At 31.4% G+C, this 26104-nt stretch overlaps 3 protein-coding genes across 15 annotated transcripts; 1 reads left to right on the plus strand and 2 right to left on the minus strand.

The window, feature by feature from the left end:
* The first annotated feature begins 97 nt into the window (after nt 1-97).
* LOC124429872 (C-Maf-inducing protein-like) lies at nt 98-12304 on the plus strand. Of its 4 annotated transcripts, none has more exons than XM_046975659.1 (9): nt 98-2336; nt 2430-3807; nt 7699-7881; nt 7999-8597; nt 8741-8836; nt 8937-9189; nt 9265-9522; nt 9611-9911; nt 10010-12304. In XM_046975659.1, exons 2-9 carry the CDS (start codon nt 2533-2535, stop codon nt 10132-10134), a joined length of 3090 nt encoding a protein of 1029 aa, XP_046831615.1. In that variant the 5' UTR covers nt 98-2336; nt 2430-2532; the 3' UTR covers nt 10135-12304. The 4 variants fall into 4 exon arrangements, with proteins under 4 accessions (XP_046831615.1, XP_046831614.1, XP_046831616.1 ...); XM_046975658.1 differs by having other exon boundaries at nt 98-1082; nt 2057-3807; XM_046975660.1 differs by having other exon boundaries at nt 98-725; nt 2057-3807.
* A 239-nt stretch (nt 12305-12543) lies between these two features.
* Nucleotides 12544-19032, minus strand: LOC124429871 (cartilage oligomeric matrix protein). 4 transcript variants are annotated; one of them, XM_046975656.1, is made up of 14 exons: nt 18893-19032; nt 18219-18389; nt 17869-18089; nt 16855-17146; nt 16689-16774; nt 16440-16497; nt 15540-15747; nt 15329-15457; nt 14871-15147; nt 14596-14748; nt 14118-14499; nt 13366-13947; nt 12767-13276; nt 12544-12677 (listed from the first exon to the last, which is right to left on the minus strand). In XM_046975656.1, exons 1-14 carry the CDS (start codon nt 18987-18989, stop codon nt 12550-12552), a joined length of 3294 nt encoding a protein of 1097 aa, XP_046831612.1. In that variant the 5' UTR covers nt 18990-19032; the 3' UTR covers nt 12544-12549. The 4 variants fall into 4 exon arrangements, with proteins under 4 accessions (XP_046831612.1, XP_046831610.1, XP_046831611.1 ...); XM_046975654.1 differs by having other exon boundaries at nt 15540-15765; XM_046975655.1 differs by having other exon boundaries at nt 16431-16497.
* Nucleotides 18974-25472, minus strand: LOC124429878 (adipokinetic hormone/corazonin-related peptide receptor variant I-like). Of its 7 annotated transcripts, XM_046975672.1 has the most exons (11): nt 24848-25385; nt 23692-23850; nt 23086-23349; nt 22703-22851; nt 22333-22438; nt 22014-22221; nt 21801-21924; nt 21441-21573; nt 20896-21043; nt 20619-20736; nt 18974-20130 (listed from the first exon to the last, which is right to left on the minus strand). In XM_046975672.1, exons 3-10 carry the CDS (start codon nt 23287-23289, stop codon nt 20678-20680), a joined length of 1131 nt encoding a protein of 376 aa, XP_046831628.1. In that variant the 5' UTR covers nt 23290-23349; nt 23692-23850; nt 24848-25385; the 3' UTR covers nt 18974-20130; nt 20619-20677. The 7 variants fall into 7 exon arrangements, with proteins under 7 accessions (XP_046831628.1, XP_046831632.1, XP_046831626.1 ...); XM_046975676.1 differs by lacking the exon at nt 23692-23850 and having other exon boundaries at nt 22703-22794; nt 24848-25472; XM_046975670.1 differs by lacking the exon at nt 23692-23850 and having other exon boundaries at nt 24848-25383.
* Between the last annotated feature and the right edge of the window lie 632 nt (nt 25473-26104).

Genomic DNA, 26104 nt, shown 5'->3' on the forward strand with positions numbered 1-26104 from the left:
ATGCGATTATGTATAAGAAGAAAAATGATGAGAAGAGATGATGGATAGTTGGAGACTAGTTTGGAAATTATATCGAGCAGAGTATATGTGTGTATTTGTCGTTTCGCAGTTTCTCTCTCTCTCTCTCTCTCTCTCTCTCTCTCTCTCTCTCTCTCTCTCTCTCTAAGCTAGACGCTTGAGCAGCGCAGTCATTATCGCGCGTGCGAGGTTAGCAGTTCGCAGTCGCGTCACAGCGCCGGTGTAGACGCGTCGTTCGCGGATAGATCATTCCGACGGAGAGAGAGAGAGAGAGAGAGAGAGAAAGACGTCAACGAAAGTGTGTGATTTCATTAAATTCAACATAATTCTATATATTTTTTACTTCTCTATTTTCAATTATATTTTCTTACTATCATTAGACATAAATAAATAAATAAATAAAAAAAAAAGAAAAATCACATGGAGTTAAAAAAGCAAGCAGATTGAATATTAACAATCAAACGTGTATTATTATTATTATTATTATTATATTTTTTAAATCAATAATATCGAAAACATTTATAGAGAATGAGTTAGTCAGTTTTTATTTTATTCGTGTACTCGTTAGAAAATCTTTTCTTATTTATTCGTCAAATGTAAAACATGTCTCTTTTACTTATAATTTGAAAAAGAGATGGACAGTGTAAATCTGTGATTGATAATAATGAAAAAGATATGTATATCGTGAGTTACATGATTAGTAACTGGTAAACAACACAGTGTATATGAGAGAGCCTTTTGTTTAGTTATTATATTTATTGAGATTGAGAGAGAGAGGGAAAGAGAGAAAGAGAGATAGACAGATTCACATCTTATATTTTCTTATTAGTATCTCTCTCCCTCTCTCTCTCTCTCTCTCGTTTTCTTATTCTTAGAGTAGTCGTCTTCTAGACGTCAAAGAAAACGCTCGGAACGTGCGTTAGACTCTTGCTTATAAATACATACACTCGTTCGTTTCAATAGCCGCTTGCGACGGCCACGTTTGACGTAATAACACGAGAGAGTTCGCAGTAGCGATCGATCGAGGAGAGAGCGTGGAATAAGAAAAACGAGCTGAGAAAAACGTAGTAACTACTACTACTTTGTCGTTTGCTTTGTTTAATAAAATCATTAAAAAATATAAGGGGAAGAAGAAGAGTAAGATTAAAAAAGAACAAAATAGAAGGGGAAAAAAGAAGAAAAGATAATTGTTAAACAATTTCAGATATTTCTGCTGTATAAAGAAAAAATAAAATAAAATAAAAAGAGAAAAAAATAAAATAAAAGAATTAATGGGCAGATATTACAACCGGAAGCAAAGATTATTTTCTAGAGAAGAAGAAAGGTCGTTCCTTTTGTGTGTGCGTGTGTGTGTGTGTGTGTGTGTTTGTTATGTGTTTGTGATCGCATTAGTAATATACGTACATACATATATACGTACATATAATATATCAAGGTGTATATATATATTAATATTAAAAGAAAGGGGAGGGGGTAAGAAAGGAGAGCGCCTGCTCGTCACACTCTCGTCGAGTTCGCCATTGTCGAGTTCAACGTCGTCGAGAGTTCGTCGTCCTTTCGAAGAAGGTCCAACTCGAGGAAGATTTATTACTAGAAGAAAAGAAGAAAGAAAGAAAAAAAGAAAGCAATTTTTTGTCATCGTTTACGTTAATCTTTCTTCCATTTTATCCGCGTGCTTTTTTATTGATTGACTGACTGATTGATTGATTAATTGATTGATTGATTGATTGATTGATTGATAATTTTAAAGAGAGAAATAAAATTAAAATAATAAAAAGAAAAAAATAAGAAAAAAAAAAATAAAAAATAAAAGAAGAAAAAGAAAGATAAGCAAAAAAGCAAGTAAAAGCAAATAATATGTCAACAAGAGGGAGCGACTCTTGCGATATAATCGATATTTGTTGTCGAGCGCCGCGACGCCTTTTTTAAGCGAAACATACACACATACACAGATATTTTTCATACGTATTCCTAAGTCGAATTTGTTTGTTTGACTAATTTCTTCCTAATAATATTCTTATTTTTCTTTTCTTTTCAGGATTTTTCTTAATCTTTTTAAGAAGAATAAGAAGAAAAAATGAAGAGGAAGTAGTGAGTTTGATTGTGAACATTTGCAAGATATTCAAGACATTTAAGTCGATCTATTTTCTATCTTATCGTATTACTTGGTCCATCAATCTCTTTTACTTTCGGCTACTTCCCTATCTCTTTTTGATATATACCTGATGTAATAAAAAAGAGAGAAGGCATTATCAGTTATCAAGAAGCGAAATGTGTCGGGATTGGTTTCAACGCGTTCGACAAAAATTCTACTTCCGGTATGTTTGAAAAATGATATTTCCTCGCTATTTTGGAATATACACACATATATATACATATATATATATATACATATATTCTTCTGAAAAAAGTCTTAAGAATTTGGAGGAAAGCTAAAAGAAAAAAAGAAAGAAAGGAAGGAAGTGAAGGGATAGAGAATCGAAGAAGAAGAAGAAGAAGAAAAAGGAAGAAGAAATGTTTGGCTTTCAGAGTCCATTCACGAGAACATCTCGCGGGATAAATTCCACGTCGGCTTTAAATTCAAAAACAAAGAAAAATAAAGAATCGCCGAAGAGAAGAGCTTCGGAAGCAACCAGTGAAGGATCTGGATCATCGTCGATCAGATACATCGATCAAGAGGCTTCGGTATCGGAAGGTAGTAGTACCGATACGTTACCAGGGATTAGGATCGATTATTTGGACGTTGATCCTTTGTCGCCTGAACCAAGAGATTCATTGACCTCGCCTACCGATGTAACCGTACATTTAAATGGTATCGACGTTCTCAAGGATAACTCTTCAGCTAATTGCTCGTCACCGTCATCTGGCAATGGCAATTTAACCGCCAATAATATTACAAATAATACCGAATTATCATCGTCAACATCAAGGTCAACGTCCTCCTCGTCATCCTTATCACCGGGTGCTGTAGAAACGAGAAACGATCCTTTAACGACTAGATTTTCTTCAACGGACGATGGAAAGACCGAAACCGAAGAAGAAGATGGTGCCGCCGAAGGTGCTTCTTCCAGAGTATCCCTTCTCTCTCCGATAAACGTGACCAATCGTTCTACGAGCGATGATTTACTTTCTATTGAAAATGGATTCGATGCTAGCGAAGAGGAGGAAGAGGAAGATGACGATTACGAGGAAGAGGATAACGCTGAAACCGAAGAAGCTTCCTCGTTACCTTCCAGTCCCGCTGCTGCATCGAAAGTTGTTTTAACATCGTCGAGTACCGTTCCTTATTACGAATTTCTTTCTGTTAATGGTTGTACAATCAGACAAGAAACAACCAGTACAAGTTCGCCACAACTTTCAACCGGACTTTGTGTTCCGACGACGAGATCGTCCAGTTGCGAATCGGCTAGCAGCGATAATACCAGAGATCCCTTCGACGATAATTCTTTAAGCGCTTGTTATTCCATGCTCGACGATAATTCTATGGAGGTTGATTCTATAATCAATTCATGTCCAGTTACTATTAGTTTAACTCCACCCAAAGTACCTGCTGCTCGTTCTTGTAATATTTTAGAAAGACTTTTAGAAGACATTTATACCATCGGTACTCCTGAACCTTTAGCCGGATACGGTCCTAGATTTAAACTTTTGGAAGAGGGAGACGTTCAAGTTTATTATTTCGATCATGACGATCGTACACTCGTCAGGAAGATCATGTTCATTAAATTTTTACGACGTTGGGAAACTCATCATATTTATTTGAACGACGATTGCTTATCCTCGAAAACGGTGAGTTTTTATTATTTCATATTCCTCCTTTATAACCATTATTCTTTTATCTAATATCTATTGATGAATAATAAGATTTTAAAAAATTAAATAAACAAACTATTGTTACATCAGAATTTCTCCTGTTATCGATTCGATTTCATGATCAACTTGATTTATCTTATATATTTATTTTATATTTTACATTTATTAATGCGCTAATTTTATATATATATATATATATATATTTTTGTTTTTCTTTTTTTAATAATCTTATTATTAATAAAATAATATTATAAATAAATGATATATTATTTTTTTCGTAACACATTCGTCGAGAAGTTTCCTTAAAAGAATTCATTATTTCTTCTAGAGTACTTAAGATACGAAGAATCGAAGGAAAAGTTTCTTATAAACGTGAATTCTTATTATATTACTTAATCGAACGATTTAATTCGCAGTATCATTTATTATAGATAGAAAATTATTTAAATATATATTATATAAATATGAGAATGTACAAAAGAGAAGATGAAGGGAAAAGAGAGAGAGAGAGAGAGAGAGAGAGAGAGAGAGAGAAAGAGAGAGAGAGAGAGAGAGAGAGAGAAAAAGGGGCACGTTTTTGTAGCAGAAAGATATGCCAAAGATAAAGAAAAAACGAAGATTCTTTTATCACATCGTATGACCACATTTGCGCACATGTAGCTGTCCTTTACAGTGTACAAGAAATTCTCTTCCTCTCTCTTTCTCTCTCTCCCTCTCTCTTTCTTTCTCTTTCTATCTAATTGTAAGAGTTGTGTCGACACGCGTGTATTGTCGCGTGTAATTTGCGCGCGACGAATGCGTGCACCGTGACGTCAAAACTGACCGTGGGTTCTAACCATTCCTTCTGTCTATTCACACTCTCCCTTTCTCTCTTTCTCTCGAATTACTTTTATATGGGATGGCCTAAAAATTTCTAAATGATTCCAAGTCAATCTCACTCTTTATCGAGTTTTTTAGTCTAATTTTTGTTTAACAAGTCCAATTACATGCCTAAAATATTATACGTTGCAGCCTTTTATGATTTCTTTTTATCTTTCTTTTAGAAGTAATTAATTAGAAGTAATCAATTTAAACGTATAATTATATACGTATAACTTAAATATATGCATATATTTAAGTTATTAATTAGTATTTATTAATTTCTTTTATGTTTGCCTTATGCTTAATTATTTATTTACTATGTTAAATTATAACACGTGCGAATCGAGCTATTTAAATTTGAATAATTTCTCGTTGAGAGAGGATAAAAAAGATTTGAAGCTTTTATTAAATTTTATAGAGAAATTAGTGTTATTTAATATTTAAAAATATTATTCTTTCTAGGTATCGATCTTATATAAAATACAAAAGAGATGAACTTTGTAACACATTATTCAAAATTATGTGTATTATTTAAATGTGATTTATACTTGTGTTCTCCTCTCTCTCTCTCTTTCATCAGAGATAATAATATACTTTACGAAGTATATTAATTATTTAGATAAATGTAATGTTTTATTTATAGCAAGAATCATATATTTTTACAAAATTAGATTTATAACACATAATTAAAAATTATGCTCATTCATATAACTATTGAGATTAGTTATTTCCTTTTAATAATTTTTATCTTTCATTCTTCCTTGTTTTAAGCTACTTTATAACTTCAATATTTTTAGAGGAAAAAAAAAAAAAGAATTTAAAAATAGAATAAACTAATTGTAAGGAGGATTGCTTAGGATTGGATATAAATTCCAATATCATGATTACTCGAAATTCGATAATTGTGGATACAGCTGCGAAATTAATTCGATTGGATGACGCGAAATCATCATTCAGGTTTTTCTCTGACATGATCTCATCATTTCTGCTTTTTTTTTGTTTTTTTTCTTTTTCTTTTTTTTCTAGAAAAGAAAAGAAAGAAATAATTCTTTTCTTTTGATTTTTATTTTAAATAATAAAATAATCATGTTCTTTGTTTTATTATTTATATGTATGTGTATATATATATATATATATATATGTCTATAAACTATAATTCATTATATATTTCATGTGTCGAATTATATTAAAAGACATACGATATATATATATATATATATATATATATGTGTATATATATTCCAATTGTCATTTTAGATTCTATTTTAAACAGTTTAAGTAAACTGAACGTATATCATACCTGCCACACAAGCTCATTTTTTATAATCCATTCTTTAAAAATTTCCTTACCAGTATTTATTCATCTTTATAATTTTCCTTCATACATTATTAGAAGTAACAAGTGTGAATATTTTTATCAGCCTTAACAATCGTGAAATTGATATATCTTTTTTATTTCTTTCTTTCTTTTTTGTATTTTCTGCATTTTTTATTGAACTTTACTAGAAGACATCTGGTAACATAATTTGATAAGAACGTTCGTTCGAATGATTCATGATAAAGGAACGTCGAGTCAAACTTCTCTCTTTTAACGTCATTCTATTATATATAGCTATCTTTCTCACTCTGTCTCTGTCTATTTTTCTTGGAGAATGAGGATAATAACTTTTCGATAACGAAGATCGCCACGTTTGCGATCGTAATCACCTTTGTAATTTGAATTATAGCTTGAATATAACATGTTGAAAATACCTGTTGCGTATTACATACATTCCAAAGAACACTTTTGCCTGGTCTTTTCATAATCACATAGAAACGTATTCACATATTTTCTTTTTTTATTTCTATCTTTTCAATTTTTTTTTCCTCGTTTTCTTTTATTTTTTTAAAGATCTCTTTGTACGAGAAAAAAATTGTATATAATCTTCATCTATTTATTTCTCGTAAGTAATATAATTAATTGAAATATGGTCCCATAAACGAATATATTATCATTTTGATATATAATATAATATTTTTGCCCTAGTATGAATAATTATGATATATAAATTTTTATATAAGCAGTATATAATATAATTCTATAACCGATAAACAATAATTCTAATATAATTTCTTGTACAAAGATATTATAATAATTATTAAAAATTAAAATGATAAGAAATAATGTTTTGTTTTTGTAAATTATTTCATTCACTCGTTTTGTAACTGGAAATTCTTTTGTAACTGGAAAAATTATCTAGATACATGGGATATGTATGTGGGTCATATGTATGTAAAGATATACAGGATGATCGACGTCACTAGTTGTGGTGGTGGTATTGGTATTAGTGTTGGTGGCATACCTGAGTTCATTCAGGGGATGCAGTGTCCCAGATTTGAGTTAGCAGCAGCTCCCTTCGACAGTCGTTCAACCCTCGTCCTAGTTTTGCCCTACTGACGTCATCCGTTCTTCCGCGCAGGCTCATGCCCTTTTCAATTCTTCTATAGAGTGGGCCAAAAGTCTCGAAAAATTCTTTTGTATTTATTTATTTGTTTTTCCTTTTTTTTTATGAAAAATACGACACGGAGGGGACAGAGAGGGAGAGATTATATTGGATTAATAATGGATCGCAAATGTAATTAATGAATTTATTTCTAAATCGCATGCATATGCGAATATTAAAAATTTCATTTTGGAATATTAAAAGTCTCATTTCTTAAGTCGTTTTTTCTTCCTTATAGAACTTCTTCAAGAGTTTTTGCAAAACTCTGGTCGATGTAACTCGACTTATTGACGTCATTCTGACGTAATAACATCCGGAATGATATATCGCCATAGATCTTTCTACTTCCTGTCCGCATTGACTATCGATCCTACTTTATTATTTCTTTTTTCTTTCCTCCTTTTTTTCTTTTTTTGTTTCACGAAGAAAATTTATTCGTGACTTAATATTTTGATGTTGACATATATTCAAATTAAAATTAGATTGTAGATGATAAAGCTCCTGTCTTTGTTTCATTTTACAGGCTACTGGTTTCTTACAACAACCAATTCCATATAGCAGTTTTTATGTTGAAAAGTACGCCGTTGGTAGATTGGGTACAACGTATAAAAGTTGCTTAAGAATATATTTAGGTAATGGCTCATTGTTATTGCAAGCAAATGATTCTTATACGAGGGACCAGTGGTATCATTCTATAAATTGGAAGGTAAGGTATATAATGAAAAAAGAAAAAAATATTATACTTGGAATAATATAATATATATTAATGTTAATCGATATAATACTTATTTTCTGTTTCTTTGTTTTCCTTTCTTTTTTTCAGAAAAGTCTCTTCCAATTTAAACACAAAGCGTCAGTGAGCACAAAAAACGTTGTCCTACGTGAATTACGTTTAATGGTAGAATTCGCATTGTCTACGCCGCTTCAGGATGAAAGAGTAGCTTGTGCAGCCATGGAAGCTGTAGCAAAATTATTGGAGGCACCTTGGGGTTCTAAATCATTGATAGAGCAAGATGATGAGGAAAAAGAGAAAATAGAAGTGACAAAAGAAGAGGAAGGAAGTTGGGCTCTGTTCATTTTGCCAGTTGCCGCGCCGCTCCTCGAAAAAGCTGCTCCACCTGCTGCATTAGCTCGTGTATTAGCTAGATTAGTTCGACAACATCCTAAATTTCGTTTAGTAAAGTACCTTGCTCCGGCTATCACCAGGTGCCTCAAACATACCGTTGATTTTGGCAAGTCTCCGGATATGAGAAAACTCTTGCAAGTTTTTGTTGCCGCTCTATACGATAGTAACGAGGGTAACGATGGTGAAAGAGCGATCAGGGAATATATTGCTTCCGTTCATGGACCTGGAAGTGATTGTCCTCATCCAAGAGTATTACCAAACTTGGTCTCAGTCTGTGTTGCTGCTATATTTCATAGGTTCGTTATTCTAACTTACTTCTTTTGGAAAAGTTTTATACAGTGATATTCTTGACATTGTATACGTTGTAGATTTATGGAATATTATGTTGCATATGTTATCGAAATACACGTTATACGAGCGTAAGATTTTCTTTTTTCAGGTTCGAAGATGGCAATTGTGGTGGTTCAAATGGAGGCGAGGATAAACCATCGACATTACCACCTCTTGATTGTTACCTTTTAGTTTTAAATGTTGCGTAAGTTGATGATTTTTCAATGAAAAGATTGTTTCTCTCTTAAGCTTTGATTCCTACTGATATAATATATATATATATATACACCATTTTGCATATGTAGATCAGAATATGCTGACTGGAGACCAGGTTTAGCTGGTTTGTTACAACCAGTGCCATTTCCCGAAGAAGCTCTTACCGTTAAGGAAGTACAGAAATCGATTCTTGCTCGTGCTATTCGACGTTTGGCTAAGGATTCGAGATGCGCGGTTCATCAAGTTCTCCTTCCAGTTAGAGAACCACGTCCAGGTTGGCTTCACATAGCTGCACCATCCAGTCCTGCTTGTCCTGATCGTGGCGAACTATTTGGCGAAATGGTAAAGAGGTCAATCTTTCTTGTCTTCTTATTTGTCTCCTACAAAAAAATGTACTTATCGAAGAATATTCAACAGCTGACTACACTTCTGGCATGCTGTTGTCGAAGAAAAAGATTTGTCGGCTCGTTGATGAAACAAGCTAAAGACGATTGTATTCTCCTTGCTGTCAGAGGATGCGGTGCTGCCCAAGAAGCACTATGCCTTATGCTCGAGTGGCGTCTACTGCCAAACGAAGAAGCTAGGCTTCAGATAGTCAATGCCCTCGAATCTACTCCTTCTGGTAAAACCCGTTACGCTGCACTCTGTCAGAGACAAAGGAATTTACAAGAATTGGTAAGATTGATTAATTTTATTATAATTATTAATTTTATTTTAATCCAATTCTTCGCTCATAATAAGTAATGTTATTTTAAATCAACAGCAACAAAAAGGTGGTCCAAGAAAATTGACACTTCCAGTACGGGCAACAGACGCCGACGTTGCCCTTCTACTTGGTGGACGTGCTTTAGGTAATTTAGAGTGTCTCAGTTTAGCCTTTACATCTGTTACATCCGCCTGTGCCGAACAGTTGATTAAATTACCAGCGTTGAGGTATTTAAATCTCTGGGCTACTCAATTTGGAGATGCTGGCTTGCAAATGATAAGCGAACATTTGCAAAAATTGCAAGTATTAAATCTCTGTGAAACACCAGTTTCGGATAAAGGCATCTCTACTTTAGCTTGTGAGTATTATAACGATAATAAAGTATACGATACTGTGTAGTAACAAAATTGTCCATTATCTTGTCTTCAATGTTTTCTTCTTATTTTACATTTTCAGCTCTGACAAATTTAAGAAAGTTAAATTTGAATAGTACCAAACTCTCGGCTCAGACTTTCGAATCATTGAAGAAAAGATTACCGGCATTGCAAGAATTTGATGTTCGTTATACGGAAGCTTGGTGACCAGAACCTATATCGAGCCGGAACCATTAAAAGACATCAGTTTGTTTAGGATGAAGAAACATCGTAAAAAATGTTAAATACGTTAGTTCGACGAATAGAGAAAAAGGTTCATTTTCACTTAGATATTAATCCATAAAATTCGCATTTTTCTCTTTATCTATCTTTCTCTATCTCTCGACGTTCTCGAAATCATCTTATTTCAAACTTTTGCATTCATTCGTCATATATATTTCCCCTTTTGTAAAAACTCTAACACATAATGTTATATACTCTCTTGATCGATAAGATCGATCTTGGAGAAGATCCTTCTTTTATTTGTCAAAGATAAAAATACATACGCACGAATATGAAGTTATTGTTGTTAAAAGAAGCCATTTAAAAAGGGGGTCAACTTCTCTCTGTGTCTTTTAAATCTTACATATCACAGCTGCCGTTTCCACGTTATTAAATGCCAAGAAGAGAGAGAGAGAGAGAGAGGGAGAGAGAGAGAGTAACAACAAACGTGTGATGATAAACTTTCCAATTCTTCTTCCGCGAGTAATATAATAATAATGATAATAATAATAACAAACGATAATAAAATAAATTACGTCTTTAAATTGGATAATTTCCTACAAGGATAACTATCTTATATATATATATATATAAACACGTATATTTTTTTTTCGTTTTTTTTTCCCCTCTAATTCAAAGACACTTCTCCAGCGAGAGAAAAGAATTTAACAGGCGAATCTAGAGGAGCGTCGATCGCTATGTTCAAAAACGTGAATAAATAATTAAATAAATAAATGTATACTTTGAGTGATATTGTGAATAATCATGGAAATTGTCTAAGATGATAATGAGAAATAATTGTTGATGAGAAAGATCTAAAAAGAAAAGAAAAAAAAAAAAAAAACAAGAAAAACAAGACTCTTCTTTCCCATGAAGGGTGGCCCAACTGCCTTAATCAGCCAGTTCTTAGCAACCACTGCCACGATGCTACTCTAATCGAGTGAAGTCAAGTCAAGTGAAGTCATGTCAAGTCAAGTAAAGTTAAATCAAGTCAAGTCAAGTCAAGTCAAAGTCGAATCGAGTTGAGCCGTAAATAATCTTCGCAACAAGAGAATAAGATTGCATAATTTTTCTCCGTCTCTGTTGTATATACCACAGAGTTATGTGAAAACTTTACGAACAGATACATACATACATAAATCATACATATAATGTATATATATATATATATATATATATATATATATATATATATATATATATACATATATGTGTAATATGATATAATATAAGCTACTACGTTCGATGCTTCTCCGAGGAAAAAAATATACTTGATTAAAATTACACGTTAGCTCGGAGACCAGATGTAATCTTTGTTTCTTAGTGTAAATAGTTAAGTAATAAGGCATAAGGACTAATTATCTTTGTCCTTAATGATTAAACGTAGATTTTTAATAATTTATTGTTTTAGCTAGGAGAATTTTTCTGCAAATTTATTATTGTTATTATTATTAATTGTATCCAATTACCTAATCTATTTAATAATTACTTGATTATCTACCTAAACTACCGATCGATTTGATATCGATCGGTAATGTAATATGCTATAATAATAATAATAAGCACCTATTCGAACTTGTATCGACACGAAAATACATTGGAATTAATAATAGTCGAAGAGAAAAAAAGTTGGTAACTTTTATCCAAATGATTTAGACAAATTTTTAATTAGAATCTGAATTAAAACGAGTTATTCAATGGCAAAATGATCAGTCCATCTTATTGGATTTGCAATATTTATTATCGTCAAAGGTATAATGAACGAACGAAAGAATCTTTTATTCTTTCTCTTAGAAAATAAAATAATACGCGAGAACGATCGATCGATCAAACGAATCTCTTATTTTAATCATTCTAATACTATATATAAATATATACTATAGTTGATCTTTCTAATTAATGAACGACAATGGTTACCTCTGTAATTTCGTTTCGAAAAGCATTGTGAGAAAGCTGCATTGGGAGCAAGCATTGTAAGAAGACTGTTTATGTCAATTTCAATCTCAATAAGAAATTATCGAATTAGGATGTGCCGTGATGATGATTATTATTATTAATTCATCGATTTAATGGCAAATAATAAAATTTCAATTTAATACACCTCGATCATGAAAAAGAATCGAATCTTTTTTATATTTTTTTTTCTTCTTTTTTTGTTTCATCGTTTCAACTTGTAATCTATATATATATATGTATATATATATATATATATATATATATATATATATATATATATACACAAATGAGGGAGGTAGGATAGATTGTAGTAGTCGAAAATGTTTGTAGGTAACAAAAGTTATTGGATAATTGATTTTTTTCCTTCTTCCTTTCTTTCTTTCTTTTCTCTTTTCTTTCTTCCCCTTAAAAGATATTGACATATTTCATTCGACGATGAGAATCAGGATGGTTTTTTAATCTCGCGTTCTCTACAGTAACTTGTTTCTTCAAGTCGACTGGTAAATCGTTCCATACTTCTTGAGGGACAGAATCTAAAAGAAGAATAACGAAGAATAATCGTTATAATAAGAATGTTTAAAATTTCGTTAAAATTATTAATATATTATGGATAGAGTTATACCTTTGCAGGTATAGAGCAAGTCAGACCAAGTGATTCTTTCCTGTGAGAAGCAATAAACGCCGAGTCTACCACCTTGCAAAGTGGAATCATAAATATTTCCTGAATCAGTGATCAGTTTGTTACCCTGATGAAGCCAGAATCTGATCAAACCGACGTGAGGTCTGTGTAACAGGTGCCACCTGTATGGAACTCTTTGTATCCAACCATATTTGCTTGGTTCTCTCCATAATATTTTCATTTGATTAGGTACATCTTGATTATGCCAAAGGCTATTTCTAAGTATTACTCCAGGTCCAGTCTCAGAGTCAACGAGCCTAAGTAAGATACCAGAGTCACCGATAGCACGGAAAGGTGTAGTTTCCCAATAAGGTTGATCAGCTTTTTTCCATGTTACGACATAAAATCTACGATTGCTTTGACACGAGAAGACAAAGCCAACGAAATCGTCGTCGTTGTCGTCGTCGATATAAAATGTTCCTTCGAAGTCTACTCCAGCAAAAACGTCAGGCCCTTAAAAAATAAGTAAGTAAAGAGTGAGAAATAAAAAAAATACGAAATCAATTGAAACGAAGATTTATATTAAATATATTAAAATTCACCTATGGCAAATCCGGGATCGCTGTTAAGCATCTGTTGTATCTCCGCACCATTATGTCGTATTATCCAAGATGGATCCTCTTGTGAATCACCCGTTGGATCTAGATTAATCGTGACGTACTTGCGAAAATCAGTAGTCCATATCTGACTATTGTTCGGACAATTGTCGAGATAATTGATGACGGTATCATTGTCATAATCGTTCCAGCAAAGATCACCGATGCCATCTTTATTAACGTCTTCCTGATAAGGATTATAAACGAATGGACAATTATCTCGACGATTCGGAACGCCATCCCCATCGATATCGTCGTCACAAGCATCACCGATTCTATCTCGATCGATATCGCCTTGGCCAGGATTAGCAACATTTGGACAATTGTCACGATCGTCTTGTACACCATCCAAGTCACGATCGTTGTCGTTATCACACAAATCACCGACGTTGTCGCCATCGTGATCCTTTTGATCAGGATTCGGCATATAGGGACAATTGTCACAGGCATCGCCTACTCCGTCATTGTCGGTATCGATTTGATCTCTGTTTTGTATTTTTGGACAATTGTCTAGATGATTTAAAATTTCTAAGAAAGAGATAGAGATATCATTTAGAGTTTGAGGTAAACAAATTGATCGCAACGTTGTTTTCATCGAACGATTATATTTAAATATGAGAGATCATATCGTCAATTGAAAATAGACGTATTGAAGACGATTCGAATGAACTGTTTAATTCAGAGAGAAAAATTTATACCATCGTTGTCGATATCATCGTCACAGGCATCACCAAAACCATCACCATCGGTGTCCCATTGACGTGGATTGTTAACCATAGGGCAATTATCGCATAGATCACCAACTCCGTCGGATCCGTCACGATCATTATCTTCCTGGCCGGGATTATGTACCGAAGGACAATTGTCTGAAGAATTTAATATACCATCGTTGTCAGCATCCTCGTCGCAAGCATCACCTATACCATCGCCATCGGCATCTTCTTGACCACTGTTTGGTACTGTCGGACAATTGTCCATTCTACAGGAATGTTCGTGACAGTTTAGATTTTTATCTGGGACACCGTCGCTGTCCGCGTCCAGGCCACAATTGTGTCCATTTCCAGCCCAACCAACTCTGCACTAAAATTGAGTTTTGTTTTCTTTTTTGCTTTTGTTTTTTTCTTTCTTTTTAATTGCTTCTTTGTTGGAATTTTTTAAATCCAACGATTTAATTACCCGACACATGTAATCGTTCAGGCTTATGCAAACGCAATAGGCATTCTGATCACAAATGGTTGACATATCCGGACAAAGTTCTTGACTAGGTCGACATCCTGTTGTCTCGTTACCAACAAAACCATTCCTACATGGTCCACATCTATAGGAACCCTGTGAGGTAACGTTTCGATGATGATTAGAAGAATTTTGGATCAAAATCAATCTATTGAGAAATATTATATAATGGAAATATATTATTATGTATCAATGATATATAAATGTTTTCTACGTACTTCCGTATTGATACATTCGGAATGCAAATCACAGCCACCATTATTGATCTCACATTCGTTTAAATCACGACAGATTTGCTTTCGGTTCCTAATCATTTCAATGCCAACGCCTTCAAATGTCGAACCTGTGTATCCTGGAGGACAGGATTCACATCTGAATCCAGGTCGAAGATTGATACATCGTACTCCGGGAAAGCAAGGACGTGCTATCTCACATTCGTTTATGTCTTGGCAAGATGTACCGTTTCCTGTGAAACCAGCTGGACAACTTCCACATCTAAAATTATTAACACGTTATTAGAATCAGAGATAATTATTAGATCAGAAAGTATATTAACTTTATTAACGAGAGAAATCATTTATTCAATGGACCTTAGTATAATCCAATATTTCGATGAATCTAAGAAAAATTAACTTGAAATTAGCAAACATAAATTGATTAATAGATGTCCGTTTACCTAAAAAATGGTGGATAATTAGTAGTAATACATTCAACTTCTGTATAACATGGTCGAGAATCACAAACGTTTCTTCTACGTTCACATCGTTCACCATTACCATGATATCCCGTTGGACATTTGCCACATCTAAATCAAGGAAAATGAATCGATCATTCGATTGCAATCTTGGATCGACTTCTCTTGATCGTTAATCATCTATCATCGTTACCTGTAACCATGATGATGGTCCTCGCAACGTACGCCAGGGAAACACGGATTGTCTAAACATGTTATTATCTTCAAACAATTACGACCATCACCGGTCATACCTCTTGGACAAGTACCACAAATTGGTCCTCTCGCTGAATCCTGACAATGAGCTCCAGGATAACATGGCGATTCGTAGTTACAGGATACTGGTCGTGGTGTTGTTGATACTGGAGGAACCATCACCGCTCAGGAGAGAAAAATGCTTAATAACTTGTCGATTATATAAATCGTCAAACTATTTACACGCAAATCCCAAAGTGATACTATTCCTAAGTATAATACTGATAATCAAGCATTTTTTTATGAATTATTTTCACCAAAAAAAAAAAAAAAATAAAAGAAAGAAAAAAAGAAAAAGAAAAAGAAGGAAAATAAAAGAAACAAATTATTATGTTCAAGATAACAAAAGCAAATTATTGTTTCTTACGTTGAGATATTATTTATGAAAATAATTAACTATAGTTTTAGAAACATTTGAAATCAAAAGAAACGGATCGTATCAATAATGTTTATTCATCAAATTGGTATTGACTTTTTTAAGATACAGAAACGTTCGATCTTTTATCTTAAAATATATCTATTTTTTTATTTCTTTTTTATCTCTTTTATAAAAGCGTTTAGAAAGTGTGAAATAAGATTCGAAAAAGCTTTGTTAATTCTTTATCTCTTTTTTTTCTCTCGATTTAATATGTATATATGTATATATATATGTATATTATTAATGTTATTATTATTATTATTATTATTATTATTATATACAATATCGCCTACATTTTGATCTCTTTGAACTATTCTCGAAAAAATAATAATTTTACATCACGTGTGTTATGCTGTTATGCACTTCACTCACCGACCATACCTTGACGACAAGCGACGCAATTTTCCATTAGTATTCTTAACTCGTGTGTTTCCCTTCTCTAAAAATCATTAAGAAAAGAAAAAAATATATTAATTCATATTAATTATTATCTTATTAGTTCTTATTTATATCATACACTAATTATTAATATTGTATTGATATTAATTAATATCGATCATTATTATTTCCTTCAATTCATTGATTTATTTATACTATCCGTGATCTTTAATCTCATTTAAATAGACTTACGTTCATTTCGAGTTCGCTCCAAATTTTCTTTGTAGCTTGAATAAGTTCGTTCAAAGTTTTTGTCAATTGACCATCCGTAAGACAAACTGCAAGGCAACGATAACAACGACAAAAGTATGATAAAAAAATCACCCCTATCCCTCGAAAAAAAACAAAGTGTACTCACTTTTCTCATCTAAACTTTGAATTCCAATGTCACCTCTTCTCACGGTCCTTTTACGCGCAATCGAAGACGATTCGAAGGATAGATTAGAATGATTAAAATCATAAGGGCCTCTTTTAGATCGATCGTTAGTTTTACTCGACTGAGTCGAATCGAATTCGAAAGGGAAATTATTGTCGAGAAAATTATAGGTACGTTCGAATTTGTCAAATGACCTCGAACATTGTTCACCTTTCAAGATCTCGTTGATGGTCAATTCTCGATGAATTTTGATCTTACATTTGTTTTCTCGAAACTTTTAGAACAGAAAAATAAATACGGATGATAATTAATTCGAAATATCTCAATGATTGGGGGAGAGCAAGAGAGAGAGAGAGAGAGAGAGAGAGAGAGAGAGAGAGAATGAGAGAATTTGCTTAGGTTTGGTAGAAGAGAGTTAGATTGGTTTGCTACTATACAACAACAACTACGTAATAAAAGCGAACGACTCGATTCTCGATGGCCATATTTAGAAACGAGTCGTCCCACGGACTTGTACTGCCGATCACAGTGTGATCGTCGCGAACGTCATCGAAAAGGAAGAAACTTAGAAACTACTTTCCTCCTCTTTTCTTATCTGCCGTACACACGTACAAATCTACAAATTCGTTTCTAGGAGTTGTTGGCTATACACAGACACACACACACACATATGTATGTATACAAGGTAAGCCATTCAACCATTTAAAAAATTGTTATATAGAAAGGTTTGTAACGTTTTCAATGATATATCGATCGTTTCTCTAAATTGAAATATAGTTTCGTGTCCACTTTGTTTCTTTTATTTTTTCTTTTTTAATTTATGAAACGTCATACTTTTATTAACAGGAAATTCAAAAGATATATATGTATATTAAATTTCCAATGCAAATATATCAAGATTTGTATGTTTTAAATTTAACAGTGAATGTAATGATTCACCCTATATACATATCTATGTGCGTGTATATATAAATTATATATATGTGCATGTCATACCACTTCTATGTATAAAAATTCTTCTTCATCTGCAAGTTCTCGAAAGCTTTTCTTCAGATCTATAGATCCTTGATACATACAATCGATATAAACATCGATTCGAGATTCTGATTGCTTTTGGTGCACATAAATGATCAAATTTTTTAACGATGAAGTTAAATTATCGACAACTATGTGTTTAGTTGTACGTCGTCCATTAGAATGAAGATTTTCTAAAATGACTATAATAAAAATTTAACATTAGTATTTCTTTTTTATATTTAACGAAATGTCTTTTTCCTTTTCTTTTTTTTTTCAAATTAATACTTATATTAAATAATATTATAAGTATATTTTATAAATATACTTACCTCGATTAGTACGTCTATCGAGCATTAGAACTGTTTTTCTATTAGATTCACCATACTTCACAGCTAACAAGGGTTCTGCTTCTGTATTAGGTTTCTTTCTCGTTCTAATGTCATTGACAACTATTATGAAATCTTCGTCGTGTAAAGATTCTCGTAAACTCGTCGTTAGTTCTTGAAAAAAATAGAACATTAAAACACATTTGTCATAATTTACATTATGCTTATTTATTGAATATTTCTAAATTACTATGAAAAAATTGTGATCGCTGTGGCAAATCTTTGATTAATACATACAAAAATATATATACACACACACACACATCTATATATAATATATATAATTGTATATATTTGAAAAGAAATTTTAAATAAATAAATAAAATATTTCTTAGTTATTTATTTTACAAATATTGAATAAAAGGATAATTGTTGTTTCTATATTCAGAGAAACAAAATCTAAATGAGTGAAAAATTAGATATAAAATCGTTTCGATATGGTTACTAAGACCAATCTAATATTCATTCTTAATAAGTATGAAATTGTATGTGTTATACTTGAACGAACCATTTGAAATTTGTATTAAGACGAATATCATGATAACTTGTGAGATAAAAATAACTATTACGACTAGACACTGATCTTTCAATCTTATTAATCGATATTAATTACTTACCTTTATCTTCTGTCAAAGTAGCGTTCGAATAAACGAAGATGATCGTTGAAATGCAGATAAACGTTGATAAGAATATATTAATCCTTGACAAATTCATCTTTCGAAAATTTTCTTCTTCCTTTTTTCTTTTCTACGATGTTGAAAATATAAAAGAAAAAAGATGACACCTCCTCTTCGAGGTGATTTACACCATTAACGAAGAAACGCTCGTGTGTACGATCTCTTGTAACTCGATTTATCTCCAAGACTGAAGCTTAGAGACGTAGATCCGATCGTTTTATACGTCGCCCACGGAACCACTGCAACTTTCCTGAATATCTCTCTTCTTGGACATTGGATCTTCATAGATCTTTTCATCGATCAAATTTTTTTGATATTTTTGATCGATATTTAGATAGAAAAGATTCGAGAACTAATGCAATTATTTATGCGCCTCGTCATTATTTTAATATTTTATTTGCATCTTTGTTTATTATGTTTATCTTATGTTTTGATTATATGATTTGGAATTAGTTGGAACTATATTGGAAATTGGATCGAAAAATTATTGAAAAGATTCTTTCATTTTTATTATATTTTTGACATATATTATTTATTTATAATATAATATTTATTTACAACATTTACATACAAAATGGTACTTAAAATTATTTGAGATAAAGATCAAAGAATTTTATTATATCGTACGTACACAACTCATTTACATTAATATACATATTACAATAATCTTCGGACGGACATACATACACATATGTACATATCTGGAATCTATATATACACGCACACGCACACGCACCCTCACATGCACATTAAATGTATCACAAAATTCAATCCACTAAATTTACAATGACTTTTTAATAAAATTTGATTTAATTATTAAAAAAAAAAAAATTATTAAATATAAAAAAGGCAATATTAACTCGTTGATAGGTATAATATAAGAATATGTATGCACACACACACACACTCACACACACACGCAGAGAAATGTGAATCACAACAATTAGATAATATCAGAATTGCAGACATCTTACAATATCCGGTTTTTCCACTTCCTAGATTTTGATAACGTTGAGCGTGATAAGATTCTCAGATTATTTTTTTACAAATATCCAGTCACAGAAATTTCCCCGCAAGAATTTTTCTCTATATCTCGAACGATAATATACCTTGTTAAATGCAGGCACATAACACAAGCGTGTGTACCAGTTAGGCACGTGTGTGGGAAGTGGTACCACCTACAAGTCAAGTTCGAGTTCTAGTTTTATCTGTTTCTTTCAAGAGCATAAATAAAAGAGTATGTTTCCTTTTCTACTAATTGTTATAATTTCATTTAGAAAAAAAATATTATTAGAAAGATCAGTTCATTCAAATAAATTTCTAATATTTTTCCCTTTCTTTTTATTATCATCATTATTATTTTTATTATTATTATTATTATTATTATTATTATTATTATTTCTTTTCATTCCCTTTAATTTTTCCTTGGAGATTAATCATCCTATTTTTTATATAAATGCGTTGCAATAAATAAAAGATTTTTAGATAAAAAAAAAAAAAATTGAAATAGAATTTTAATAGCCCGTTAACATTTATATATATACATATAAAAAAATAAAGAAAAAAGAAAAAAAAAAAAAGAAAAAGAACGTTCGTTCATTTTTTTCTGTACATGTTAGAAAATCATTGATTTATAATATCTCGATGTAAGATGATCGAGACTTACTTATCAATAAATCTTCAATAAATCTTCAATAAATCTTCACGTTGTCTCCGCGTATTCATTTAGGTTTTCTTCGAAGCTCGATGATCCTTTCTCGATTCATATGTACGTATGCATTTAGCTAAAATATAGGATTAGTTTCATTATCTATTATTATTTAAATCAAGAGCAAGATATTAAATCAAGATGAATAAAAAAGAAAAATTGTTAAAATATATTTAGGAATAATAAAATACTGATAATCCTGACTATTACTTATTAGTCAACCCAATAGAACTACCAGTGATGGTTTTTAGTTGAAGATCGACGACCCGATCTTTCGATTTAGCTATCGATCCATGTTTAGAGCTTTCATAGGATATTTGTCGGCCTTTCAAGGACGATTTAGGATTATTTGTCAAGGAAGTTACGCATTGAGACGTCGTACTCTATAAACGAAACATATATTTATTATTAGCATAATTCTTTTGGTTTTTTCTCTCTCTTTTTTTTTTTACAACATATTCTAATCTAATTCTAATATATCGTGTGTGTGTGTGTGTGTTTATTACATACTAATCTTCGTGAAAAGACAATGCGAATATTATTAGACTTGTCTCTCTATTTGATCTATATATATATATATTTTCTTTTTATTTTTTCATGTAGAAATAATTTTTAAAAAAAGTTTTCTTTGGAAATTGTTATTTCTTTTTTTTTTTTTTTTTATAGATTTTACAATTATTCTTTTATTTTTAAATAAATCAATTACATGTTGGATTTGTATTTCCTGCAGTGTAATTTTTTTTTTCTGTTCATTTATTTTTTTTCAAAGAAACTACTGACCTTCTTTCTATCCCTTATATTAAAAATACCATAAACTATAGGATTCATACAGGAGTTTGTGCATGCGAAAAGAAACAATCCCTTTTGAATTCTCTGATCGACTTTTCTCGCGGATGTTCTGTCGATCCAATACCTACAAATAGATTAGTACCTTTTTAAAAATATACAAACAAATATACAAAAACAGTTCGTTTAATATTATAGAATAAACTATATATGTATATATATATGTACATTATTAATAATTTATAGAAGACAGTAATTGACAAGTTCGGAGCGCTTTGTTCAGTCTAATAAGAAAAAACAAAAAGAAAATAACGAGGTGATACAATCGACTAATCGAAATAAAAATAAGTATACCATAGGCTCATTACGTAGTACGGAGTCCAACAAACGAAAAAAACAGCAACGATAATGATAGTCATCTTTAAGGTGCGTATTCTAGCACGACTAAGGAATACCAAAGACGAACGACGTATCCTATCTGTAACATAATCCTTTGTTCTTTTTTTTTTTTTTAATTTCAGAATATGCATTTATATATTTATTAATTAATTAATTGTCTTAACATACCTTCCACGCTTTCTTTCGAACGTCTACAAATTTCTAACAATATACTCGTATATGTATAAATAATTACTAGTAATGGCAACCAATACATCATAACCATTCCGAATAACGAATAGGTGAGTTCGTGTGTGTAAGTTGGGAATGCATTGAATGTAATACATTGGGAATACCATGTAATATTCGGATGTGTTTCCAAATGAAATACCATCATCTGCGACAGGTGCGTGCGTTTAAGAATGGAGACAGATATTTAGAAAAAGTCTTACCAATATGACGATTTTTTTTTTTTTAACACATGATTTATCTACGAATAATAAATTACCTGTGGTATAGAACAAAATATCGAAGCTAACCATGCTATCGTTAACATGACTTTCCCTCGTCTATCTACGTGCAATAATTGAAGAGGCTTGATCACTGCATAATATCTACAAATTCAATTTACGCAATCGCGTTTAGAAATAATTTTACATATGTAGATATATCGAAGATATATATATATATATGTATATATATATATACATACATATAAGTATTAATTTTTATGTAATATAGCGATAATAATTAATATTCATAGATTAATCATTTTTTTTTTATAGATCTGTTTTGGTAACATTAATCAATTTATGTATACATGTATGTATGTATATAATGTAGACAAAAAGATAGATAAAAAAAAGTTAAATAATTACCTGTCCATACTAATGCAAACTAAAATAAATGACGAAAGATAAAGTCCAAATACTCGAAAAAATGCCATAATCCTACACATGGCATCGCCAGCCTTCCATGACACGGTTATCGCCCAACCAATTTCCAAAGGCATCATCAGGAACGTTACCTAGCCAGAGATAGAGAGAGAGAGAGAGAGAAAGAGAGAAAGAGAGAGAGGGAGAGAGAGTGAAGGAAGTAAAGAGAAAGAGCAAAATAGGAAAGGAGATAGACAAAGAAGAAAAGAAAAGTTTTCCTTTTGGAGTTTGAAGAATATAAGAGAGAGAAAGAGAAAGAGAGAGAGAGAGAGAGAGAGAGAAAGAAAGAAAGAAAGAGAGAGAGAGAGAAGGTGAGGTCCGCTTACGAAAAGATCGGCAATAGCTAAATGCATCAGCATCGTGTATATCCTTGATTTGGATGAACGACGACTTCGTAGGATCAGAAAAAGGACAGTAATATTCCCGATTGCTGAAATTCCCATTAGAACGCTATAAGTGACGATACTGATTATATGACCGCCGTTGAATCTCATATCGATCGGCAATTCAAAATCTTCCGTAGAATTCATTCTTGTCTTCCTTCCTTCCTTCCTTCCTTCCTTCCTTCTTAGGCTTTTCTCATTCGTTTCCTTTATTTTTCAAATATACGTAACTAATTTCAAATATTTATTCAGCATCGCAATGAAAAGTAAGATTAATTCTTATCTATTAGAAATGTAATCGTCTATATGTTTGTTCGTGATTATAAATATTTATTTTTGTAATGAAAGTTTCATATTTTATTATTATCATTATTATTATTATTATTATTATTATTATTATTAAAATCAAATAGGAATGGAATATTAGAGAGAGAGAGAGAGAGTAATGCGAGATCATGTGTGTATGTTATGAATAATCTATGTGTGTATGTTATTCGACGAGAATTAAACGGATATAGTATCAAATCGAAAAGTGTTAGTTCAAAGTACCAGATTCTCGATATCACTCGATATCTTGGTTGACTTTTTGCATGCATGTGTCGATCATGCTAAAACATGCGTGCTAATTCCGTGTCTATATCTATAAGTATGTGCGCGCACACAACACACATATAGATATGTATAATTATGTATTTCTTCAGTGATGATCTATAAATAAGCAAGCATAAATGGGATAGTAATAATAATAATAAAAATAATAATAATAATAATAATAATAATAATAATAATAAAAATAATAATAATAATAATAATAATAATAAAAATAATAATAGTAATGATAATTTTCTTCATAGACTCTTTCTCTCTCTCTCTCTCTCGCTCGCTCTCTTTCGATAAGGTCCCTGTTATGCTAGCAACGTTAATCGAATGTTATTATTGTCTCGAAATGTTATTATTGTCTCGATTGGTCACATAAGAGACAATCGCTTCTTAATCGATCTATCCTTTTCGAGCAAAAAAATTACCTGCCTAGCAATCATCACAGAAAGAAAATATTTATATTTTCTTTTTACATATCTTTTTTTTTTGTTTATTACATTAAGATCTACAAATTATGTGATTTTTATTAAGAAAATTAGAACAAAAGTAAAACAAAAGAAAAGTGGGATGAAATAGGCACAATACATAAATAACATGTATACATATAAACAATATATGGAATTAGAAATCTGATTTGATAATAAAAATGATAGTTCCTTTTTTCATTTATTTTATATTCCAGTAAGAATAAATGACAAAATTTTGAGGGATGTTAAAACAGACTAAACGACTATGATTCATGGAAAAAGGTTATCTGACTTCTCCATCGGCCTTGTTAGAGCTCTCGCCTCGTTAAGGATAGACAGTCGAAGCTGACAATGAAAAAAGTCATGTGTGGACTTCGTGCATTATATCATTCTTTTGTGAAACTTCTTTCCATCAGATCTTTTTTATCGATCGACTAAGGAAGAAACAAAAAATCTCTCCGGAATTCGATTCTAATGTATTATTTATAACAATTTCATATAATAAACATCGAATTAATTCAATTAACATTACTATAAAATCCATGTATATTATGATTAGGATTAATATTATTATTATTATTATTATTATTATTATTATAACTATAACGAAATGATAATTAGTAAAAGAGTTTACTTACCGGCTTACCGATTCGTTTAATATATCTTTTGGATATTTTAGCATAATCGATTTTATATATAAGATAAATTATACTTGTCTTGTTTGAATATAAATAAATAAATAAATAATTTAATTAAATGGTAACCAGTAAATGGTAACATTCATTTTAAGAAATTTTCTCATATAAAGTATAATCCTTTCGGCCTTGAGAAACATTTTCTAATCACTACTCAATTATATCGTACTTCTTGATATTCATTTCATTCAATCATTGTCAAATCGATTGATAATATGTACATATATATTTTAAAGAGAAAAGCACAAAATAGAAGAGACACGACTAACGGTAACGACGACGAGTTTAAAGACGGACTAAGAAAGGATTCAAGAGGCGGCTTTCCTAGATCGCTTGAGATCGCGACTTCATGGCGAATCGTACGGGCTAACGTCAAGGGTCAAGTGTCAAACCGCGACTGATAGCTCGCCATACTCTTCGAAGCCTCTCTGTCCCTCTCTCTTTCTCGCTCTCTCTCTCTCTCTCTCTCTCTCTCTCTTTCTCCTCTCCTCTCTCTCTCTTTCTCGTTCTTTCTCCGACTGTCTCGTTGCGCTTGCTCACTCATTCGAATTATGAAAGAATTTTTCGACAAAAGTCAAAACTTTTTCCAAACGACTGAAAGATATCTTAAATCAAATGCTTCTCCTTCTCTCTACTTATTTCTCATTTCTAAAGAGGAGGGAGCGATAAATATGACAAATATGTAATAGATGATTATAGTTAGATTATATTTAAATATGTGTTATGTAAATATAATCCAACTTATTACATTAAAAACGATTACCCAACTATATGTCCTGTTGATATGTTTCTCTCTATCTGACAATTTATTTATCACATTTTTGTTTGTAATATAAAATGAAATATAAAATAACATAGAAAATATTTGTTTTCCAATAATCAGATCAATCGTAAATGAGGAATGTCGCACAGCTAATAATATATCGATAAATCATTAGCCAACTAGTACAGGAATAATCTTGCTTCAACACTATGACAATTAATAGGATCTACATTTCCTCTTTATTCGAATGCCACATTTTATGGATAAGTCAGAAGACAAAAAAGACAGTAGACATCAGAATAAATTTAATAAAAATCAAAAGAAGTTTATATTAACAATAATACTTTTATTTAAAAGTTTACAATGCTATTATTCTACATTATGATAAATATATAGATTATAGACAAGACTATTATTGTACATAATGATAAATACAT

The sequence above is a fragment of the Vespa crabro genome, chromosome 16 (assembly GCF_910589235.1).
Source record: "Vespa crabro chromosome 16, iyVesCrab1.2, whole genome shotgun sequence".
NCBI classification, from domain to species: Eukaryota; Metazoa; Arthropoda; class Insecta; order Hymenoptera; family Vespidae; genus Vespa; species Vespa crabro.